The 21,494-nt window shown below is 41.9% G+C and overlaps 1 protein-coding gene across 12 annotated transcripts in view; it reads right to left on the bottom strand.

Annotated features, from left to right (window-relative positions):
* The window catches only part of PROX1 (prospero homeobox 1), a 109,552-nt gene that overhangs the window by 78,711 nt on the left and 9,347 nt on the right, over window positions 1–21,494 (bottom strand). For 8 of the 12 annotated variants that reach the window (XR_008319462.1, XM_053309605.1, XM_053309619.1 and 5 more), the window contains exons 2-4: window positions 16,278–18,071; window positions 3,626–3,731; window positions 1,740–1,877 (exon numbers count right to left, since the gene is read on the bottom strand). Coding sequence is in view for 11 of the 12 variants with exons in the window: in XM_053309605.1 (XP_053165580.1) it covers window positions 1,740–1,877; window positions 3,626–3,731; window positions 16,278–18,004 (1,971 nt within the window). In the remaining variant the exon portion in view is untranslated. Of the gene's footprint in view, window positions 1–1,739; window positions 1,878–3,625; window positions 3,732–16,277; window positions 18,987–21,063; window positions 21,390–21,494 lie in introns of those variants that run through there. The other 4 variants (XM_053309669.1, XM_053309658.1, XM_053309628.1 and 1 more) reach the window with 3 other exon arrangements.

The raw sequence follows: 21,494 nt of genomic DNA on the forward strand, positions 1-21,494 counted from the left end.
ACACTGCCACCAAATTTAACATTTCGGTGTGTGCTCTAAAACATTAGTTAGTTTGTTTTTTTTAAGTGCTGGCTACATCCTCATGTGCAGCTAAGTTAAGCAAGGAATTGTCCATGTTAGTCTAACAGTGTTTTTGGGGGTGGTTTTTTGTTGTTGTTTTGCTACATGCTTCATTTAAAATTCATTGATTAAACTATATTGGTTTTTTCTTTGCCCTCCTTACATCTACTGGGGGAAAAATTAAGGAAGAAAGTGTGTGTATGGGGGAGGGGGATTGGTGGGAATACTAAGGGGCTAAAATGCCATATCACCGATATAATGCCACTGAGTTGAGTGGGAGTAAAACCCCAAGTTTTAGCAGGTATGCACAAGAAAGTCTGGCATACTATGGTGTTAACTACTCATCAGCAAAACAATTGGTATAAATTCTTGCATATTTGCTGGCAGAGCAAGCTTTAATATTGAGCCATAACGTTGTCAAAATGGTGAGACAAATCATTATTTTAAAGATAAGATCAGTTGCAACCATTTTGCAGCAATCTCCATTAATACTGATCAGTATGCTTTGGCCATTCAAGTACAAGGCTCAATGATTTGACCACTGAAGTATAAATAAAATCTTGAGATGAAGGATAGCATCCGTTTCCAAGAGCACATTTGCATTGCTGTGAATGGACATATCTGCTTTAATGTAAGTTGCATCAACTGTCCAGACACAGGTCTATGGGTGACATAATGCCCTCTTGCATTCATGCAAAGCCAGATGAAATGACATATGGGCTTTATATTTAACCATATCATAGGACCCCACACTTCTGTCATAAAACAAGATGTCTCCTCCACTAACATTCATATGAATAGGAAAACCCACTCAAATGCCATATCTGTGTCTGTCTGCCACTCTCTTAACTTATCTCTCTCCACACAGAGTCCTTCCACTTGTTGCCACTCCATCTATTCCATTCTGCCCCTAAAATCTTTGCATGGGTGGCCCACCGAAAATCACAAGACAACCCCTGCTAGATCAAACCAAAAGTTAATCTTATCCAGTACCTCTCCCCCCCCCCCCCGCCACCCAGTGGCCAATCAGTTGCTTTTGGGAAGCCCACAATGAGGGCATGAAGGCAACAGCCGTCCTTGCCAATGCTCTCCAGCGAATGATATTCTGGAGCTTCCATATGGCCATAAAAATCCTCGGCATCTCTTTTTAGAGGAGGTAGCAGGCCTGGAAGGTGTAATGCCTTAAACCTTGGAAGTTCACAGTCAGAGTTACAAATAATGGGCTAGGAAGACCAACAGTCCAGTAAGGCATATCTTACAGCTCTTCTACAGCACCACTAGTATTTGGCTCCTTATTCCACCAGGATACCAGTATTGTAATTTTTCCTGTAGATGAGCACGTGGCAATTCCTCCCTTTCTGGGAGATAAGGGACCATCTCCCATGTTCTGAGCTACTGACATTTAAAATGGTGCTCAGTGCAAAAAGAGAGAGGCAGAGGGGGAGACAGAGAATGATCTGCACAGTTCCCACAAGTCACTACTCTGCACCTTGCCTGACTTAAACATTAACCCAATTCTGGTCACATGGCCAGCCCAATCAAGATTGTAGAGCAAATCAAAGGAGAAGCTGACTTTCCCCGTGAACTGTTACATGAAATAAACATTCCAAAGTATCAACGTGGAAACCCACCCTCCAACTCCCCTCCCCCAAGAAAAGAGGAATGTATCTAATATTTACATCTACTGGTGTGTGATGTTGCTGACCCCGAATGGCTGTTGCCTTCCACCACGGAAGTGGCTGCCTTTCAGTGGTGGGTGAATGGTCCCTATATTGGCTGTTTGTAAAGCACTTTGGGCTTCTTCTGGATGAATGATGCTATATAAATATAAGGTGGCATAACATCAAAATATTTCAGAGAAACTTGGCAACATTGCAAGAAGACTGAGTTCAGTTGTCACATGCTGAAAAAGACAACAGGCACTAAATACTAGTGAGACTTTTGTGTACAGCTGTCTGCATTAGCATCTACCAGAGAAGAGGATGTGAAAGAACCCTCAAGACATTCTCTCAAGCTATACTACGGTCAAGCTGTACCAATGGCCCCCGAGTCTTCACAGCGATCCTTTACACTGTTGCATTGCAGGTAGTAATACCGTAGAAGCATTGTTCTTTCTTGGCCCACAATTCACAAGACGTTCACTTTTTCAGAGACTGAATAGAGACAAGCTATGATAGAGCAACCACTGGCAGCAGTACACACGTTCATTTTTTGGCAGCGGTACACACGTTCATTCCCCACACCCCTTGTTTTGTTTCAATTTATGGTCAGGCAGGTTTTGCTGATATTTGAAGCCATTACAAAAACCAACAAAACCAGTTTGACCAAAGACTTCAGTGGAACAGAAACATTGAATGTGTGTACCAGGCAAAAATCAGGCCCTTCCAAACATACATAGTACAAAGAAATGAAAAATATTCCCAACTAAAATGTTATAATAAAATCTGTGGACTTGTGGTAGTTGTGAGGGTGCACAAACTAAACACCCAAGTTCTTGAGTGAATGCATCATTAAATAAAAAGCCAATTAATAAAAGAGAGAGACTAAGGTTTTTTTTAAAGTAAGAAGGAAGTGGCCAGTAAGCCCTTTCACAGAAGGTGGCCAACCTAAAGCAAAACCAAACTGCCAACACCGGAGAGAAAATACATTTAAAGTTTGTGGAGAATTTGGCTGTGGATGGGAGAGAAGATAGGATGAGAAGAATTTAACACAGCAAATTTAATCTAATACGATGTTTATTTTAAAAGGCTTACAAAATGATACCATGTGTGTCATTATAATAATTGAAACCCAAACTAGGTTTTAAAAACTTAAATGATTAACACAAAAAAATCAAGTTGATGTGAAGGAACAATTACTTTAAAAAAAAAATCAGGAGGTCCTAATATTCTGTAGAATGAGGGTGGATGCAGCTGTACGTCGACAGCTTTCATATCCTCATTTGAATAATGTGGCCTGAATCTGTCAGTTTATTCATCCTCCTTATGTTCAGTGTACTCTGCATCAACAACAAATTAAGTTGTAAATAAGAGACAATCATCACTTTTGTTTTTAAGCAGCTACTGCCCAGAGAATTTCAATGTAGCATTTCTTTTTTGACTGGAAGAAAAAGGGGTCTCTACCGTGGGCACTAATGTAAGCGGAATATGGGGAAAGCGCCTGCAATGGAACAATTAAAGGAGCACTTTCAAACTGCTCTCCAAAATGCTCTTGGATAGTACGCTAATGCCACCAGGAAAAAATTTCATAGATGCAAAACCGTGCCATCCAATTGTGTTAAAAAGAAAAGAAAAGGCAGAACATCACATTTGTAGCGATTTTTTTCTATGTTCTCATCAAAGCTAAAAGGAAAGGGTGGGAGAGACAACAGAAAGATAGAAGTCATAAAACCAAACACAGACCTCAGGAAATCTTTGTTGCAAAACAAAAAGGGGGGGGGGAGTTAACAATAAGGGTTTGCTAAGAGATATTATTAGCAAAATCAGATTAAAATTAATTAGCATTCAGGAGGTTAAAACATGCAGTTAAGACAAGGAAAGAGAAGAAAATTAAGGATGTTTCCTACCTTTACATCTGAGAAGTACGTTTTCAGCATATTGGAACTTGGGTACCGGGTATAAAAGAACATGAGCTTTGCCTTTTTCAAGTGATTAGGTGACAACCCTTCCTGCATGTAGGATGAAATTAGTTAAGGAAAAATACTTTGCTTGGAAGCTGGTTCTCCATATTCAGAGCTAGTAAAGCTGAAGACAGTATTTCTAGGATTGACTAACACATTAATGCTCAGTTTGCTGCTCCTTAGAACTGCAATTACCTGGAAAGGAATGAAATTAGGTATGTGAGAGACAACGTAACTCAAACTGCAATCCTGAGTATTTTTGCATGGGCGCAGTTCCAGCTGAACACAGCGGGATTTACTTTGAGGTAAAGGTGCACAGGATTGGGCCTCCCATTTGTTTTTTGGGAGTTGGCAAGAGAAATGTTTCAGGTGTAAGGTTTGCATGCCACATGTGTGCTCACTTGTTGCTAAGGAAACAAAACAAAAAATATAGCACACATGCATCTAAGTACCCCTCTCATAATAGTAATACTTCTTCCTCCCTTTTCACAGATACAATTTGATATATTATTTTCCCTGATAATCATGTCTCAAATTATTCTCACAGTACAAACGGATGCTGCATATTTGCTGCATATTGTAAACTGCATCTTGTTCTTCAACATCTCAGTGGCTCAATCCTACTACTCAGAGGCTTCAAGAATGACTTTTCTATGGAGGGGGGGAGGAACTAACAGTTAACAAAATACAAACTTTGCCTTGTAATGTATGCTCCCTCTGAGCACTGAAGTGTATTTGGGACTAACAAATCAATAAGTGGAGATATGCAGATCAATGCACAGTCACTTACCCTGCAAGGGGACCTATTTATCCTGCAAACATCGTTACCTTTCAGATCTGTAAACAGAACAACCAAAAGAGTTCCCAAGGGAATGTGACGCTAACCATAACAATCTAGGCTTTCTCCCCCCACCCTGCCTTCCCCTTGCTTCTTGGCTCTCTTTTGTGTGTGGCGCGCTAGGACAGTTTTGGTCACATCTGTGCCGCAGGCCGGCCCTGCCATTTCCTTAGCAAATTAATGGCTTTATAATTTATCAGAAATGAAGATGCACGTGACGAAAATCAATGTGGCCCCCACAAGGTCAATTAAGAGAGCTCCTGGTAGCTTCTTGGAGGACTGTTTCCTTTAAAGACAAACACCAAACACACACACACACACACACACACACACACACCACTTATTAAATAACATGCGCTGTGCAGAGAAAGGTCAAACAAGTTCAAAGTGATCTGGATGCAGAAGCACCTTCACCTAACAGCACGGTGAAAACAAGAGACAAGATGTGTCAAATTTTAGGATTCACCACAAAAAATTTATGCTGCTGTTGGGGTTCTCTTTCCTAACGGGAGGGGGGAAAAACTCTTGTTGACAGAGTTAACATATATCAAAGAACAGCTCTTTAATTATTTGTTCATGAATGCATAGGAGAAAGAAGGTGCCAATTAAAATTTAAAAAACTGTCAAATACACACACACACACACACACTCACACTCACAGAGTAAAAAATGTGTTTAGTTTTCATTCTAAAAGGATTCGAGAAATGTTAAGGCCTACAAGCTCTTAATTTATGTAAGAGCAGTGTAAAACTGCTCAGCTGAACTTGCATTTTTGTTTTAGATGCTTAATGATTACAAAGACGATAATTTATGACTGACATACTTCTCGTGCCAAGAGAAGAGTTGAAAGAACCTCCAGTTACCTCCATTAGACTGATAGAGAAGTCTAAAAGAGCATTACACTCGGCACTGCCATCTGTCAAAATGCATAAGTGAAATAATAGTAGCAAGCTGTCACCTTTTGCTTAGCGATAAGAGTTTTAGACAAGTCAAAACTTCTCCATCTATCTTCTTATGTGATTGTGCCAGGAAAGCCTGCTGACACACGTTCATACACACAAATATTCCAACATCCTTGGGGTGGGGGGATAGTCTGCAAGAATATCTTACGTCTTTGTAATTGATAATTATGAAGCAGTTAACCCAAGGATATTGAGTATGGTCTCTTGGGAACTTCTTCTCTCAGGCCCCAATGAAAAAAATAGGAGTTGCCCAAGGAAATGGATGCTCCCTTGTGCAGCTTTCGTTCATTTTAGAAGCATTGCCAGTAGAGGTGCTCAAGTAAACATGCCAAGGTTAATTCTTTTTAATTGCATATCCTGGGTGGTGTACTGAGAGGTTATTCCATTTTATGCCACATCAACTCTAAGGTAGGTTAGGCAGAGAGGTGGAGACTGGTCCAAGGTCACCTGGTACATTTCATGGCTGGATGGGGTATCTCAGGCTCTCTCAGTCCTAGGAAACTAACTTCAGCTCTCACTGTTTTGTAAGTCCATTCATTCTAATGGAGGTTAAAGTATTTAAGTTAAACTTTTCAACACGTTTAAGAGTACAATCCTTTATTCAGAAGTCCCACCACTCATTGGGATTTGCTCCTCAGAAAAGGTTTAGTATTATAGCCTAAGTTGTGCCTGTATTTATTCAGTTTGCACATATGGTTTTAGAGTAAGGAGAAACCCTATTCACACATCATGTTCAACACTTGTACAATTTGTGTACAGATTTGTATGTATGTCGTTATTCACACATTACATTCAATGCAAGTACAATAGTATACTTCCTATCTGTATCCTGCATTTCAAGGGGCCTATGCTCAGGTCCACTTTTAAAATGAATGCAAGCCTGTTCACACAAAAAACATGTACATGTGTACAGACATCTGAATGTGAGTAAAACATAATGTCGGAATAGGGCAGAGTGTCCTCCTAATCCTCAAGAACATTAGTGTTCAACAAAATATGTATTGCACAGTGATTTTATCACTGCATTTTTAGAAACTTTCTTCCTCCCCGACACCTTGTCACTAATTCATACTGCAATCCTAATCTGCTAGTTTTTCTTCAAATATTTTGTCTACAGGCTTAGATTATTGCTTTAAAAAAATCATCCCTAATAGCAACTATTTTATGAAAACTAACAAAACACTTAAGGTCCAGCAGTAAGATGACCCCCTTTGCTAAAACTGAGCTGACCAATTGGTTAATTTTCCTTTTAAGTGCTTGTGCTGAAAAGCGACTGTTCTTCCAAGAAAGCACTGGCTGTTTCCAGGATACTTACACACGCACAATGACTCATGATGGAATAGATTCAGTAAACATACAGCTGTACTGAACACGAGCTAAGCTCCATTCAAGGCCAGGAAAGAAAATGAGCACAAATAAATATTAAGGAGGTAAAAAGGGGAGGGGGAAGAGAAGGCAAATAAAACGCAAACAGGCTCTGCCCCAGCCAGCAGCTCATGTGGCTTGCCTCAGTCCTCTTCGCCATAGCTTTGTGAAGACAGATGACATTCAATTCTATGTGTAATGCAAAATAGACAATAACTGCTGAAACTTGAGCCAGCTGCCAGGTGTAAAAAGAGAGAGAGAGAGAGACAGAGAGAGAGAGAGACAGAGAGAGAGAGAGAGAGAGAGGGCAAAAGAAAAGAAAAGATGATAAATCCATAAATTAATGAAAGACATCTGCTCAGGAACATAAAAGATCAGAGAAACTGTGTACTGCAGCTGAACCTAAAACAGTGTTCAAACAACCTGAGAATCTGAGTGTTGTCTGTTTACAAAGCACAAGGCAGCCCTGCTTAAAACAACAGGCGCAGAAAGGGAGATGGAAGAAACAGGAAGTGAGGAGGAGGAGGGAAGGAAGGAGACATACAGATTGTATGTATATTTTTCAGCTCAGTTTTTCCCATATATAGTTACACAATATAGACTGCTACTCCTGATTTGAAATACTATAGGAGAGGTGGTGGGGACTGAGCAGCTGGATTTTATCTAGTCTGGCAACCTTCTTGTCCAAATTGTTATATGAGGAGGTCCTAATTTTTGTCCCTTCCTTTTCTAAAATCCTCTGATGGCTTTCCGTTCCTGGGTCGGTTGTCAGATGAAAAGGTAATGTAAAGTACTCCCAATACTCATCATCTGTTTTCATCAATGTATCACCCGATCTATAGGAACAGTATTGCAAATCTACACACCGCTTGATTAAAAATGTGCCATCAAGTCCAACTAGCTCCTTCCTTGGTTTAAATCAACAGCAGGAGGAGACTTGCATTGGTTCCAAGTGATTTTATTTTGCTCAAAAGAGAATCACTCTGATCAAAATGCGGCCATTCATTAAGCATTATGTGCTTTCAAGCAGCCTCAGTTTGGGTGGGGATTCTGTTTGCCTGAAAAGTTTGGCATGTTTTGTAAGTCTTGTTTTCTGAAGAGAAAAACGTTACAATCTTCACCTGGGAAGACCATCTTAATGCATGGCAACAATAGCAAAGACACAATCTACTGTTTGTGCTTCAGTATTCTCTACGCAAATGCCCTGCGGCTGAACAAGGCTATTTTTCTTGAGATGCAAAGAGGGTGCCTGACATGGAAGATCATGCAGAAAAACAATTGGCTGTCTGTTTCTTTTGCAATTTGAATAAAAACTTAAATATTTGATTAAACATACTTCGTTTGCAAAGATATACAATACATTCGTGAACAAGGCAGGAACTCACAGTGCAGGTGCATCTTCTCATCTTGTTTAATGCAGCATACAAACATTAACTCCCTCCCTTCACCCTCAAACAAGGTGGATAATGGTTAGAGGCCCCCTTTTTAAAATAGAAACAGCAAGATGTATTTGGGAGGCAAAGCAAAAAGCAAACAAACAAAACACACCAGGATGGGCTCTGTGCTCTCGCCTGCTACCCAAACCCGAACTTGGCTGTTATCTGCTAGTCTTGTGTTCTTATCCTGGATGGATTCTCCAAGGAAACAGATGTTGCTTTCTGTTCCAAAGGGAAGAACTGCTGCTCTTAAGCAAGATTCTTTATATATGAATATTCAGCCATGTGAAATAAAAAAGGAACAAAAACAAAAACCTACTCGAGAACAAACAGACCTTCACATGCCTCTCTCCCATTTGGTTTCGCCTGTGATGAATTCCAGATAACGCAGACAAATGGGCAGCTGCTAGAAAATAAAGTGGTGGCCTCTTCTAGAAGTCACACTCCCATGCTAGCTTTTAAAATTTGCAACCTGGTCTGCAGGATGCTGTCGTGAACAAGACTGGGGTCCAGTTTATAAATTGTGTTTTTAACTAAGGCCGCCTTCACATGTAACAGCAAACCACGGGTCCAAAGTACCTGCAGTTTGCCTCCCGCCCCCTACGTACTCCCAGACAATCAAGATTCCAGTCTGGGAGCCCGCAGTGGGGGCAGGATTGGCTGTATGGGCTTCCTCCGACCCTGGAAGGACAGCCTGCACCAGCCAAAAGTGCCAAAGTCTGGGGGAGGAGTTTCCTCCCTTAACTCCAGTTGGGAGTTAATTCTGAATCCGGATGACACAATGGTGGAAATGAACCCTCGGTTGGGTAAGTGAAACCCACTTCAGGCCAAGGGTTCATTCCGATGTTTGGAGCCAATATCGGATCCGTGGTTGGGTCTTGGAACTGCGGTTCTCATAATTCGGACAACTCGGGGGCCGAACCGGAGGTAAGTTTGCCTCCAGTTTGGCATGATGTGCAAAGGCAGCCCATGTGCCTTTGTTGAACATACAGTCCAGTCCCAAGTGAACTAGGAGCACCACCCATGGCTATGTGAAGCTGAGGATACATGTATCTGATATGTAGCTGGACTGGAGACAACTGGATGCCCTGTATAAGCTACTTTGCATCAGACTGTTAGCTATGGGGCATTAAACACTTCCAGAGTCCCTGTAGAAGAGGCTGACATAACTTATGACCTACCAATCCAAACAGTCCACCAGTCACGTACAGGGGGCCTGCTCATGCATAGTTGGACACAGGGATAACTGCACTGTGCCTCAGGACACAGTGATGGCCACTAACTTAGATGGATTCAAAATGGGATTGGACAAGTTCATCGACACAAGTCGGTCAATGGCTACTAGGCTTAGTAGCTATATCATCTCAAGGCAGTTATATGAGGCAGTATATAAATTGAACAATCAGTCATTGACTATTTTTAAAAAACATCTGAAGACCCATCTCTTCACCCAAGCTTTTCCAGCTTTTTAAATTTGTAGGTTTTAATTTTATACTGTTTTTAAATTGTTAATTTTTTTAAACTTTTTATATTTGTTTTCACTGTTTTTATGTCATTGTTAATTGCCCAGAGATGAAAGTTTGGGCAGTATACAAGATAGATAGATAGATAGATAGATAGATAGATAGATAGATAGATAGATAGAACAGAGGCAGGATGCCTCTGAATGCTAGTTGCTGAGGGACAACAGCAGAAGAGAGCTATGATGCCCATGTCCTGCTTCAAGAGGCATCTGGTTGGCCACTGCAGGAAACAGGATGCTGGAGGAAGAGCCTTTGGTGACAGCATTTGTGTTCTGCTTTGGCAGTACCTACAAAAAGTAGTACTTTTTCACATGCCTAATTAACCTATGGAATTATCTGCCACAAGATGTGACGACAGCCAACGACATGGATGGCTTTAAGAGGGGTTTAGATAAATTCATGGAAGACAGGTCTATCAATGGCTACTAGTCTGGTGGCTGTGGGCCACCTCCAGCCTCAGAGGCTCAATGCCTCTAAATAACAGTTGCAGGGGAGTTATATATAGCAGGAGAGAGGGCATGTCCTCAACTCTTGCCTGTGGGCTTCCCATAGGCATCTAGTGGGCCACTGTGTGAAACAGGATGCTGGACTAGATAGTCCTTGGGCCTGATCCAGCAGGGCTGTCCTTATGGCATGTTCATACTTCACCTCTGTTATTTAGCTGTAATCCTTACAACAATGTTATAAGGCATGACTGCATGACTTTGGCCCTCCAGCTGTTGTTAGACTACAACTCCAATCATCCCTGTACCTGGGGTTGATGGGAGTTGTAGTTCAACAGCAGCAGGAGGGCCAAAGTTGTGAAGCCCTGCTCTAAGATAATCAAGTACTGTTACTGCCATATTGCAGTTGAGGAGCTGAAATTGAGAGGGAGGAGCTTGCCTAAGGCCACCTAGTGAGTTCATGGCAGAAGTAAGAGTCAAACTAGGAACTTCCCACTTTGTAGGTCAGTCTCATATGTTGGTCTGCTCCAGCAGGGCTCTTCTTCTGTGCTTATGTTAGGCATTTGATAACATTCAATTTTTGTAGTTCAACAGCAAAGGCAACCAAACCAGGAGATTGTTGATGCCTGGTAGGCCATCATATATAGCCTACCATCATATACAGTTATTTGTAGACTACAACTCCCATAATCCCCAGCCCCAGAGGCCAAAAGCCAGGGATTATGGGAGTTGTTGGCCAACATCTGCAGGAGGGCCAGAACTGAGCAGCCCTGAATAGGTGCACCTAGGTAATTTTGGAGCCTGAGCCTATAGGCCTTTGCAGGCCCTCCCATCCTTCAAATTAAGCATCATCATGCTCCACCAGGTGACCACACCACCCAGGATAGACTAAAGAGGATTTGGGGGCCCTCAGGGGCTGTGGGGGCCCTGGACTGAAGTCCAGGGGTAAGAGTGCCTCTGCTGATATAACTGCTAAATGTGAGGAAGACAAAGAGAACATGAGTGAGTTTGTATAAGAATCACATCTATAGATGAAACAAAGCAGGAGACCAAATGCAACAGTAGCTATAGAAACATCTCAGAGGCCATTCATGAGCTGTTTGCAGTTGTAGGGAGCCACTCATTAAGAATGATAAAGCAAAGAGACTCCATAGTGGTTAGAGTCTTGGTCAAGGACCAGGAAGACCTGTGTTCGAATACCAATTCAACCATGAAACCCACTGGGTGACTCTGGGCCAGTAATGTATCTTTCAGCCTACCCTACCTCACAAGGTTGCTGTGAGGATAAAAATAACCATAGACCCTGCTCTGAGCTCCTCAGAGGAAGAGCAGGATATAAAAAAGTAAGTAAGTAAGTAAGTAAGTAAGTAAGTAAGTAAGTCACAAATGGAGAGAACAACAGAGAGATACAAGCATAGATGACTATACTAACAGTTTATATGCATTTCACTTTAAAGTGAGTTTGGGTTTGTTACTTATTTTAGTACCATTTTCATAGAGCCCTGAAAGGCTTGAGAGAACTTCCGCCTAACATTTGTTGGAATGAGCACTTTAAGATGCTTCAATAGCCAGTGGAAAGAGGTTGGGAGTGAACCCACCACTTCTGACAGTCTGGTTTCTTAGCAACCAAGCCATCTTTCTGCTCTCGGGCTGGTCTTTTCCAGCCCTTCAACAGGCTTTTTTCCCTGGGCATGGCATATTTATCTATCTATCTATCTATTTGATTTCTATACTGCCCTTCCAAAAATGGCTCAGGGCGGTTTACACAGAGAAATAACAAATAAATAAGATAAATAAAATGGATCCCAAAGGGCTCACAATCTCAAAAGAAACATGATGGACACCAGCAACAGTCACTGGAAGTACTGTGCTAGGGGTGGATAGGGCCATTTACTCTCCCCCTGCTAAATAAAGAAAATCACCACATTAAAAGATGCCTCTTTGCCAAGTTAGCAGGGGTTCTGATTCCCAGAATAGGATTATTTCCACAAACAAATTCCTACTACAAGTGATATGTGGAAACATGTGTGACTAGCTAGTACTAGTATATACTAGCTGATCTGGTGCAGAGCATCTGCACCCCTAGTTCTCCCTGGCTCACCTCCCCATCTTCTCCCCCCCCCCCCCCACTTTCAGCCCCAGACTGTTCTCCTGTCCGCCCTCCTTCAGCTTCAGTCCATTCTCCCCCTCCCAGTCCGCTTTCCCTTGCCAGCCCACCTGGCCAGCACTTTCCTTCGCTTTCCCTCCCCGCCCTCCAGCAGCGCTTTCCCTCCCTGCTTGCCAGTCAGCCGGCCGGCCGCCACTGTTTTCTCCCCCATCCCTGTCGCTATCCAGGCAGCTGCTCACGTACTCTCGCGAGAGTTGCCATACATGGGATTAGCCTTGGAGAAATATATAAAAAGATAATCTGCAGTTTCCTGATCATTAAGGAAGCAGACAGTTATGAACTGCCCACATAAGATGTGCATCATGAGAATGACTGGCAGAAGTTATCCAAGGTGGATTTATAGCTATGTAACCTACTAGCTGTGAATTTTCTGAGCTGTGGGGAGGACAGAAAAGATACTGGACTCGACATTTTTAGTTCTGTTCCTTCAGGTAAACTGTAGTACTTCAACAGAAGACACATTGGCAGTCACATGGTTCTGATCATGTGCCGCAGACTGCCTTTGGGAACCCAACTCTGCTAGATAAGAAACTGGTTCAGTCATTTCCCATCTCTTCATTTGAGGCTGCTGACCAAATTGGCATTTGTGGCAGCTCAACATTGGATAGTCCCTGTACAATCTTCATAGCCCCATTCCAAGATGGCATTCAAGGATGATACTCCTTGCTATTCAGAGTTAGAGAAGAAAGATTCTATAGGCCAAATCCTTAAGTTAATGGGGCTCTTCAGAATGAGAGGTCAGGTCTCTAGATAGCAATTCAATCATCCTATCAATCACCTGCAGTAAAGCAGTTTTTAAATTGGTATTCCTTTTCTTTCTTTAAAAAGATAAACCAGTTTAGAAGCACAATACATGTATTATCTAATTGGCGAAAGTCATTCTGCATTTGGTTTTTAGTATGAAGAATCCCTACACACTTCATTCAGACTCTTAAGGCCTTCACTGTGTAAGGTCTCCTACGAAAAGAGTCCTTTTAGTTTATATAAAATCTTCTGGAAGCATAAGTTTGTTGAGTGCAGAGACAGGCTGATCTTTAAAAGGCTCGTAGGTATAAAGCCACAATCCCAAACACAAGGAAGCAAATTCCATTGAACTCAATGGTTTGGATCAAGAGAACTGCAAGCAACATCCTACTCACAAAAGGGAGCTTTCTCACCACCAACTCTGTCGTGTAGCACCCCACACTTCCCAAGAAGCCAAACTTGTAAGGGCAGGGGCCCCCAACCGTGGGTCCCTAAATGATGTTGAACTACAACTCCCATAATCCCCAGCCACAATGGCCAACATTGTGGCTGGGGATGACAGATGTTTTAGTCCAACATCATTTAGGGACCCATGGTTGGGAAGGGAACCCTTGCAGTAGGGTAAGGCATGTGTGTGTGGGGAGGGGAGTTGGCAGAAATCCAATGAAGGGAGGGAAGTCAGTGGAAATCCTACCACCCTGCATGAATAAGAGTGTTGTTCTGCTCATGCGCACACTTGTCAAGATTCAACCCTACAGAACTGAAGCAAACATTCAAATTGAGATATCTAAAAAGCCATTATGGAGAGAGAGAGAAAATCTTTTCAATTATACAAGAATTTTCTTTTTTCAAAGCAAAAAAGGCTTATTTTAAAAGCTTTCAAATTGTGGGGTTTAAGAGTAGGGGGGCCAGAGAGAAAGGAAGAAATGCCTTATAAGATTAATCTAACTGAAGTCTTATATCTAATTGTACTCTCAAGCTTTGCCAAATGATTTGCTTTTTGTATGTTAGGACAAAAGATTTCTGTGTATGGCTGAGCAGAGGTTAACCATGCATACCCAGCAGCTGCACAAGAACTGAGAACAGGGTTGGGTGGAGGGCGGAAAAGAGGATGCTGCTGCTTCAATACATAACTACCTGTATCTTTATTTTGTTTTTGTGTCTGCTTTGTTTACCCACTTGAGAAATAAGTTGGAGGTTTCCAAACCCATCACTTGTTCTTTGGGAAAGATGCAGCTGCCGATTGTTGAAACTCAAGTTCACTAGATAGCATTATCCTGAAAAATTTCCCTGCCAATTTCTCAAATGTTCCCTTTGTAGGTTTTGATGGTAACTATCTCTCAATATTTTATATCAAAATTTGATTGCAAGATCCAAATTTTGAAAATTCATATATCAACATTGGAAAATATTTTCATTTGAAAGTGGTTTGTTTTTTTTAATCTCTCAGCCATGTAATGCCATGCTCCATCAATAAGACCACATGACCAGTGACCACCAGAACTTGGAAACTAGATGCCACCTCTACTGGTAAGGCTGTCCTGAGGGTCAGGGGACTTTTAGGCATGATGTATGCTATGGTGCAGAGAAGGGTAGTTGGCAGAGATCTTGGGGATGATGGGGCAGACGGTGGCAGGTAGAATACAGCTCTGAGTATCTTACAAGAAATCTCCTATGGTCTATCTGCCCTTGGTGACAACTTACTTAATACAAGAACTGTTTAGATATCTGCAGTGCCACTTACACATAAGAGTTCGAAAACGCTAGGCAAGTCACCTAAGCAGCTGGAACAGTGATCAAGAAGCAGCCTATTCAATTCATAGGTGGACCTCTTTATGACAGAAGTTGAGCTCACATGATACAGAAGTGCTATCCATGGCAGTAGATCTGCAGCTAATAGCTCATCACAATCAACATTTAATCAAGCCAAGAGGCCTGAATTTCTGCCTTAAGACATCAGAGTCAGATTTAAAATGGACCACTGCATCCCTCCAAACTCTCCTCCTTCCCCAGATGCCCAACCTAGGCCTCTGTAATGATAGAAACACCCTGAACATTTTTTTTAAACTGCTTTTGAATCAGCCAAGCCTTTCTGGTTCAGAGTCTGCTCTGAAAGAAGGGTAGTAGATCGCAGTCTGACTTGGGAAACATTTGCTCTTAAAAAATAAAACAAAGTCTGCTTAGGGGGTGCATGAAGCCTGGTGGGTCAATCAGTTTTGGAGGGTAAGGATATCCCCCACTCCTCCCCAAGCTTTGTTGACTAGTAATGGTGCAGCGGGGAAGTAACTTGCCTGGGGAGCAAGAGGCTGCTGGTTCGAATCCCTGCTGGTATGTTTGCCAAACTATGGGAAACACCTATATTGGGCAGAGGTGATACAGGAAGATGCTGAAAGGCATCATCTCATACTGCGCAGAAGATGGCAATGGTAAACCACATGGCTCTGTGGTTGCCAGGAGTCGACACTGACTTGACAGCACAACTTTACCTTTACCTTTAGTTATTAAAGGACAACAAGGTATTTCTCTCCACCTCCAAATTAACAACCCACATTTTTAGTCCTGTTGACTAAACAAAGAGGCACATTTTAAGGGGAATATCATATTATATTTAGCAGGGGGAAAGCAACTGTCCCTCTCCAACCCCAGCACAACGGCTGCCGCTGCTGATGGCTACCCTATGTTCCTTTTAGATTGGGAGCCCTTTAGGGGCAGAGAGCCATCTTGTTTTTCCCCCTATGTAAACTGTTTTGAGAAATGTTGTTGAAAAGTAGTATATAAACATTCCTTGCAGTAGTTGTCCCAATTACTAGGAATATCTGCCAGGATTAAATCAAATGTTTTATGGAGGAAAAGCATCAAAAGAGAATCTGCCTGAATTATCTACTACAATGCGCCAGTCGGGAGATGTGTAGATTTGAGCCACTGGTGAACAAGTACATTTTACTCTCAGTACAGTATTTAAAGTACTAGCCTCGGCCACCAATTTTGTGAGAAATACCAACTGTAGAAGCAATGAATATTAGGTACAGGTTATTTCCCCCTCCCCTTCGGTTATGCATGACCAAGCAAATGAAAGAAAAAACAAATCATGCAGCATTTGGGCTTTGTATTGTAAAGGATATTGCACTCCCCGAGTAAGGTGAGATTTCCGAAATATCTTGTAGGTCACCACACTCAGATTTGATGAGAGATATAGAGAGGCTTTCAGCAGTGCTGGGTGGGTGTGCTGGTGAACAAGGGTGATGGTTCATGTGGTGTGATGACATCTTGGTCCTCAGACTTGTGGTCTCCCTTGTTAAATCTAAGGATTCAGGGGAAGCTCTGTCTTTTCCTGGAAAGGAGGCAGAAGGAGCGCCTAAAGGATTCTGAAATGGGTATGCCATAAGGGGAAGTGGAAATGGATGGCGGAAGGAAGAGGAAGTGAAGCCTGTTGCAGCAGACAGAGGAGACTGATGGAGAGAAGCATGATGGCTGCCAGGTGGAGGGGCAGAGGCAGACTGGTCAGATGAATTTTTGCGGACAACTAGGGGCAGTGCTTCTGTTTGGTCAGTGGAATTAGGCAGCGGCACATTGCCAAAGGTGTCTAGCGGGTTTGGAATGATGACATCACCAAAGCACTGGAGGCGCTGGTTGGCTGTGTGGAAGTTGTGGTTTTCCCCATTCACAGCAAATCTTGCTTGGGGGATCTGAAGAGGTGGGAAGACCTGAGGAAGTTGGCGGGGAGGTTTCGAAGAAAAAACCTTGACCACTGTGTCCACAACCTGAGACATGGCAGTGTTCAGTTCCTGCTTCAACGTCTCAGCCAAATGCTTGCCTTCGGGGTGGAACGAGTTTGGCCCATGCTCTTTTTCTTTATGGCCTTCTTTTCGAGGTTTGTTTTCCGCTATCTCCTGCTCCCTGATCAGGGCCCGTGCACGATCAAGGAACTGCCCCGGGTCTAGCTCGCACATTTCGTTATCTGACCTACCCACAGAATCTCTCGCTCTAGCATCCAGCATTTCTGAACGCAGGCTGTCTTCAGACAGGTTACCGGCATCCTCGTCATTCTCAGAATCTGTGCTGTCATAGATTTGGTAGAACTTTTCCTGCAGCTGGCGCAGCTGTTTCTGCATGTCCTCCAGCTGCTGCTTCAGCTGTCTGCGCTCCTCTCGCTTCTGTTCTTTCCTTGCCGAAACCAGCTGCTGGAAACTCTGTTGCTGCTGCTGCGGCAGCTTTTGCTTGCGTTTATTCTCTCGGTAACTTTCTCGGGGACTCACAGACTGTGGAGCCATCTCTCTCTCATTTTCATTGCCCCTTAATGCCACACTGGGGGAATGGCTCATCCCCCGAATGATATTCTCAACCCGGGCACGCTTGGCTCTCAGGTGCTCATCGCATAACCGATCCATATCAAACTGGCTCATCGTAGGCCTGCCAAAAGGGGAAAGACACTCTTGGGGGCTGTCTCTTGAAGAGTTGCTGCACACATCCTCCTGATGCACTTCGGAGCCTGTGCTGGAGAGACCACTGGCTTGAAAACTGGGCTCGGTGCCACCATTTTTGTTCATGTTATTTTTCAACAGCTGGGAAATTATGGTTGCTCCTGGAAAAGGCATCATGGCATCTTCATATGAGTTTGCCCTCTTCAGCAGCTTGCGAAGCACATTTGACTTCTCCCCATCTGCATGCTGCACCACTGAATACTCAACATCCTGCTCGGAACCTTGGGGATTCATGGCACTAAAAAACGATGCTCGCGCCTTAGCAAAAAATGCAGATGCTGTCCCTACCGTCCTTTTCACTCCAATGTCAACTCTTCTTCTCTTGGTTTGCCTGCTTAAGAGGGCTGTGCTGTCATGGTCAGGCATCACTGAACTGTTATTGTGCCATCTTCAAAAGCTTGTCAGCTGGGCACAGCTCAAGAATCCTGGGACCCTGGCCAACAGAACAAAAGGACTGATGAATCATTTTCTTTAAATTTCTCCAAATTTCCTGACCTCAATCCTGAATCAAATGCAAAATGCATAGGCTCTGGGATTTATGGCACATTACAATTATTGCAATTTATTATGCACTCTGCTTGAAATGAAACATTTTTAAATATTTCTGCTCCACTGCTTTAAGATGGATTAAGATTTTCTCTTTTCTTTTCTTTTTTAAAAGGGAAAACTGCTTATGCACCAGTAATATGATTCCCTTGCACAAATGCTTAAAATGATACTGTTTATCTTCTGAAGAAACAGTAGATTTGAAGAACACAGCCTTAATCAATTGATTAAATATAGGGCATTGAGATACATGTGACAAAAGAAGCTGAATGTAGCTCCTGTTGTTAAACACGCAACACAACAGCCATATGCAATCTAAAACTAAGAAGAAATTTCAACTTCATTGTACAAGTGTAACTGTGGTTTTCGGAGTAATGTTCAAAATCAGAAATTTCGCTTGATTTTACAGGGGTTGTATTTATATTAAAACACATTGAATTCTTGGGTTGCCCAATATCTCAAATAATGATGCAAGTATACTTGTTTAGGGAAGAAGTTACATTTTTTCTTTTACATGTTCAGTCTTCAAAAATAGATATATCACTGACAAATAAAATTCTATGATATCTCTCCCCCACCCCCTGGCTAAACAAACAAGTTACATTGTGCCATTTAAGCACGTCCAATAAGTTATCCTAAAGGGGGTGGCAAAGTGGCGGGCGGGAGCTTGTCAACTCTGATGGGTAGAATATTTTCACATTTCATAAATCATTATATATGGCATCAAGTTGTTTGCATAAGCAGAAACAAGGCATTTTCAGCACTCTGACACTTTGCTTTATATCAGCTTCCAAAAATAATGTCTCAGGTGCCTAGTGAAAACATTCTTACATGCAACATTTTGGATGCACAGAACCTTATTTCCTGCAAAACACACACACACACACACACACACACACACACACACACACACACACACACACCATGCAAGACTGAAAGAAAAATATGGAGAGATGAAAGAAAGCAACATCAATCAACTGCGTGAGAAAGGAAGATATCTTCTTTTTATAGGAAACCATCATTGTTTCCCAGGAATACAGAATAATAATAATAAAAAAAGACGACAGATAACAGATTTCCTTGCATTTTATAAAAGGCTCTTGACATCATTTGTGACTTATTAACTAGTGATGCTAAACTCACATTGCACATGAGGCATTGCAGGCTTCTTCCGGAGTGCCTTCATGTTGAAAGCAATACCAAGTTAAAATTAATTTTTTCCCCACACTGTGTTTATCTAATATTAAACTTCACGTTTGCTTAACAGAGCACAATCTTCACAATAACAGGGTATCTTGCCAAAGGCAGCACGCAGACTTTTTGGAACTGCTCCCATCTGTTTCGGTTCACCTGTAAAAACATCTACGTGCTCCCTAGGACTGCATCTGTGGCTAGTTTTAAAAGAATGACTACCCATGCAAATAAGCATAATTTCAGCATGAAATAATCTGTACATTCAAGAGGATAGTCAATGCTTTTAAATACAGGAGCAGCAAGGCAGGTTTTTTTTTGTTTTTTTAAAGAAATGACTTTTTAACTGTCTGAAGCCTGTGAACACAACTATTTTGGATATGCTAAAAGAATTCTTAACCTATTTTATTTTTATGAAAGTCAAAAGATGCTCATCTATATTTTTGGTTTCTTGCACCCCCAAAGAGGCAGAATTCCTTCCAAGAGATTGTGAAGCTAGAATCAAGCCCAGTATATTTTAAAATGTTATGGACTCTACTTCTAGGATTTTAGAAAACAATTTCAGACTATCAACCTGGCATATTTGATTGAATTAAATATTAAGATGCTAGCTTTGCCACAGACATCCTATCTACATAAAAATAAAGGTATCTGGTTCTTGATATCTCTCCTGTGATGAAATTACTCTTATATTATACTGTAGAACTGAATTTATCTGAAGGCCTGGAGGACAGAACTCTGTGATAATCAGAAGTTCAGATAAAACTGGAGGCCTGTTTACATACTATATGGACTCAAATGTGAAATCCATGGTGAAGTTTTATAATCAGAAGATTCAGATAATAAGTGCCAAGGGCTCTGCTTACTCCATATGATTTTAGACTGTGAGCCCTTTTGAGACAGGGAACCATCTTCTCCGTCCTCCTACTATGTAAACCACTTTGAGAACTTTTGTTGGAAAACAGTATATAAAAACGCTAATTATTAATTATTATGATTATATATTATTATTGTTGTTATTATTATTAATAAAGTACAACACTCTCAAATCCTTTTTTAGATTAGACAGTCAGTTATTGACCATTATTTTATTCTAACAAAAGCAGAAGTTCAACTTAGCTACCCAAAGCCCTTTTTGCTCCTAGGTTAATTGTAACTGAATGGCCGCTTCCACAAATAAAGGACAATTGCATTGCAGTGAAAGTCCTTTAAAATGACTAGAGATGTAGCCAATTTATACCAGCAGATACAAATATCTCATCATGGCCCGTTCTGTCTCCTAAGATTTCGCTAGTATAAGTTTCACTGTACCTAAAGAGGCTTTGCCACAACTGGCAACTGTAAGAATGGGGCTGAACACTGACAGATTAAAGTATAGTAGCTTTGGAACTATGTCAAGGAAGCAGCAAAGAAGAAAAAATGGTAGAAGCCATGGCGATTCAAAAATGTTGAAATCAAGTCAAAACATTCAATAGCGGTTTTAACTTTTTTTTTGCATGCTTTAATTCACGTATATTCTTTGTTTGAATCTAATCCTAGCAGTCTTATATACAAGTCTTAAAAAATAATCAAGTTTTACCGCATACTTCATTTCCTAGCTTATTTTCCCTTTAGCTGCATCTCACCAAGCAAGGACAGAGAACCCGGAAAGGCCTGGTGCATCTTTCCCGATCAAGGAAGGAAGTTACCTCAAGACAGGTCTTAATGTCACTGTCACACATCCTCCATCCAAAGAATCCATTTTCCTTCCTTACACCCCCACCACCAACCATGGTTTCCTACCTCTGCTTCCTACCTCCTGAGGCCATTGCCTCAGCAGGAGGTGCTGCTCACGAGTGACACACACTGGTTCTTTAGTCACCTCACTCTCCCCGGGGCTCCACTCCTTTGCACCTATTGACCCTCAGAACACACAGCTGACACCATCTTACTAACGCTCGCCTTACACTACAAAATTTCTGACTTTGCATTTTAAACCTAAATAAGGAGAAATATTTTGCTGCAGCCAAAAAATGTCATCGGCTCAGTCTCTTGGTTTCAAAATTCCGACACAAATCGACATCCTGATAAACAGAATACTGCATCCAGCATAATGTGAGATTCTGAGTCAGCAAGAGTG

The sequence above is a fragment of the Hemicordylus capensis genome, chromosome 1, assembly GCF_027244095.1.
Source record: "Hemicordylus capensis ecotype Gifberg chromosome 1, rHemCap1.1.pri, whole genome shotgun sequence".
NCBI classification, from domain to species: Eukaryota; Metazoa; Chordata; class Lepidosauria; order Squamata; family Cordylidae; genus Hemicordylus; species Hemicordylus capensis.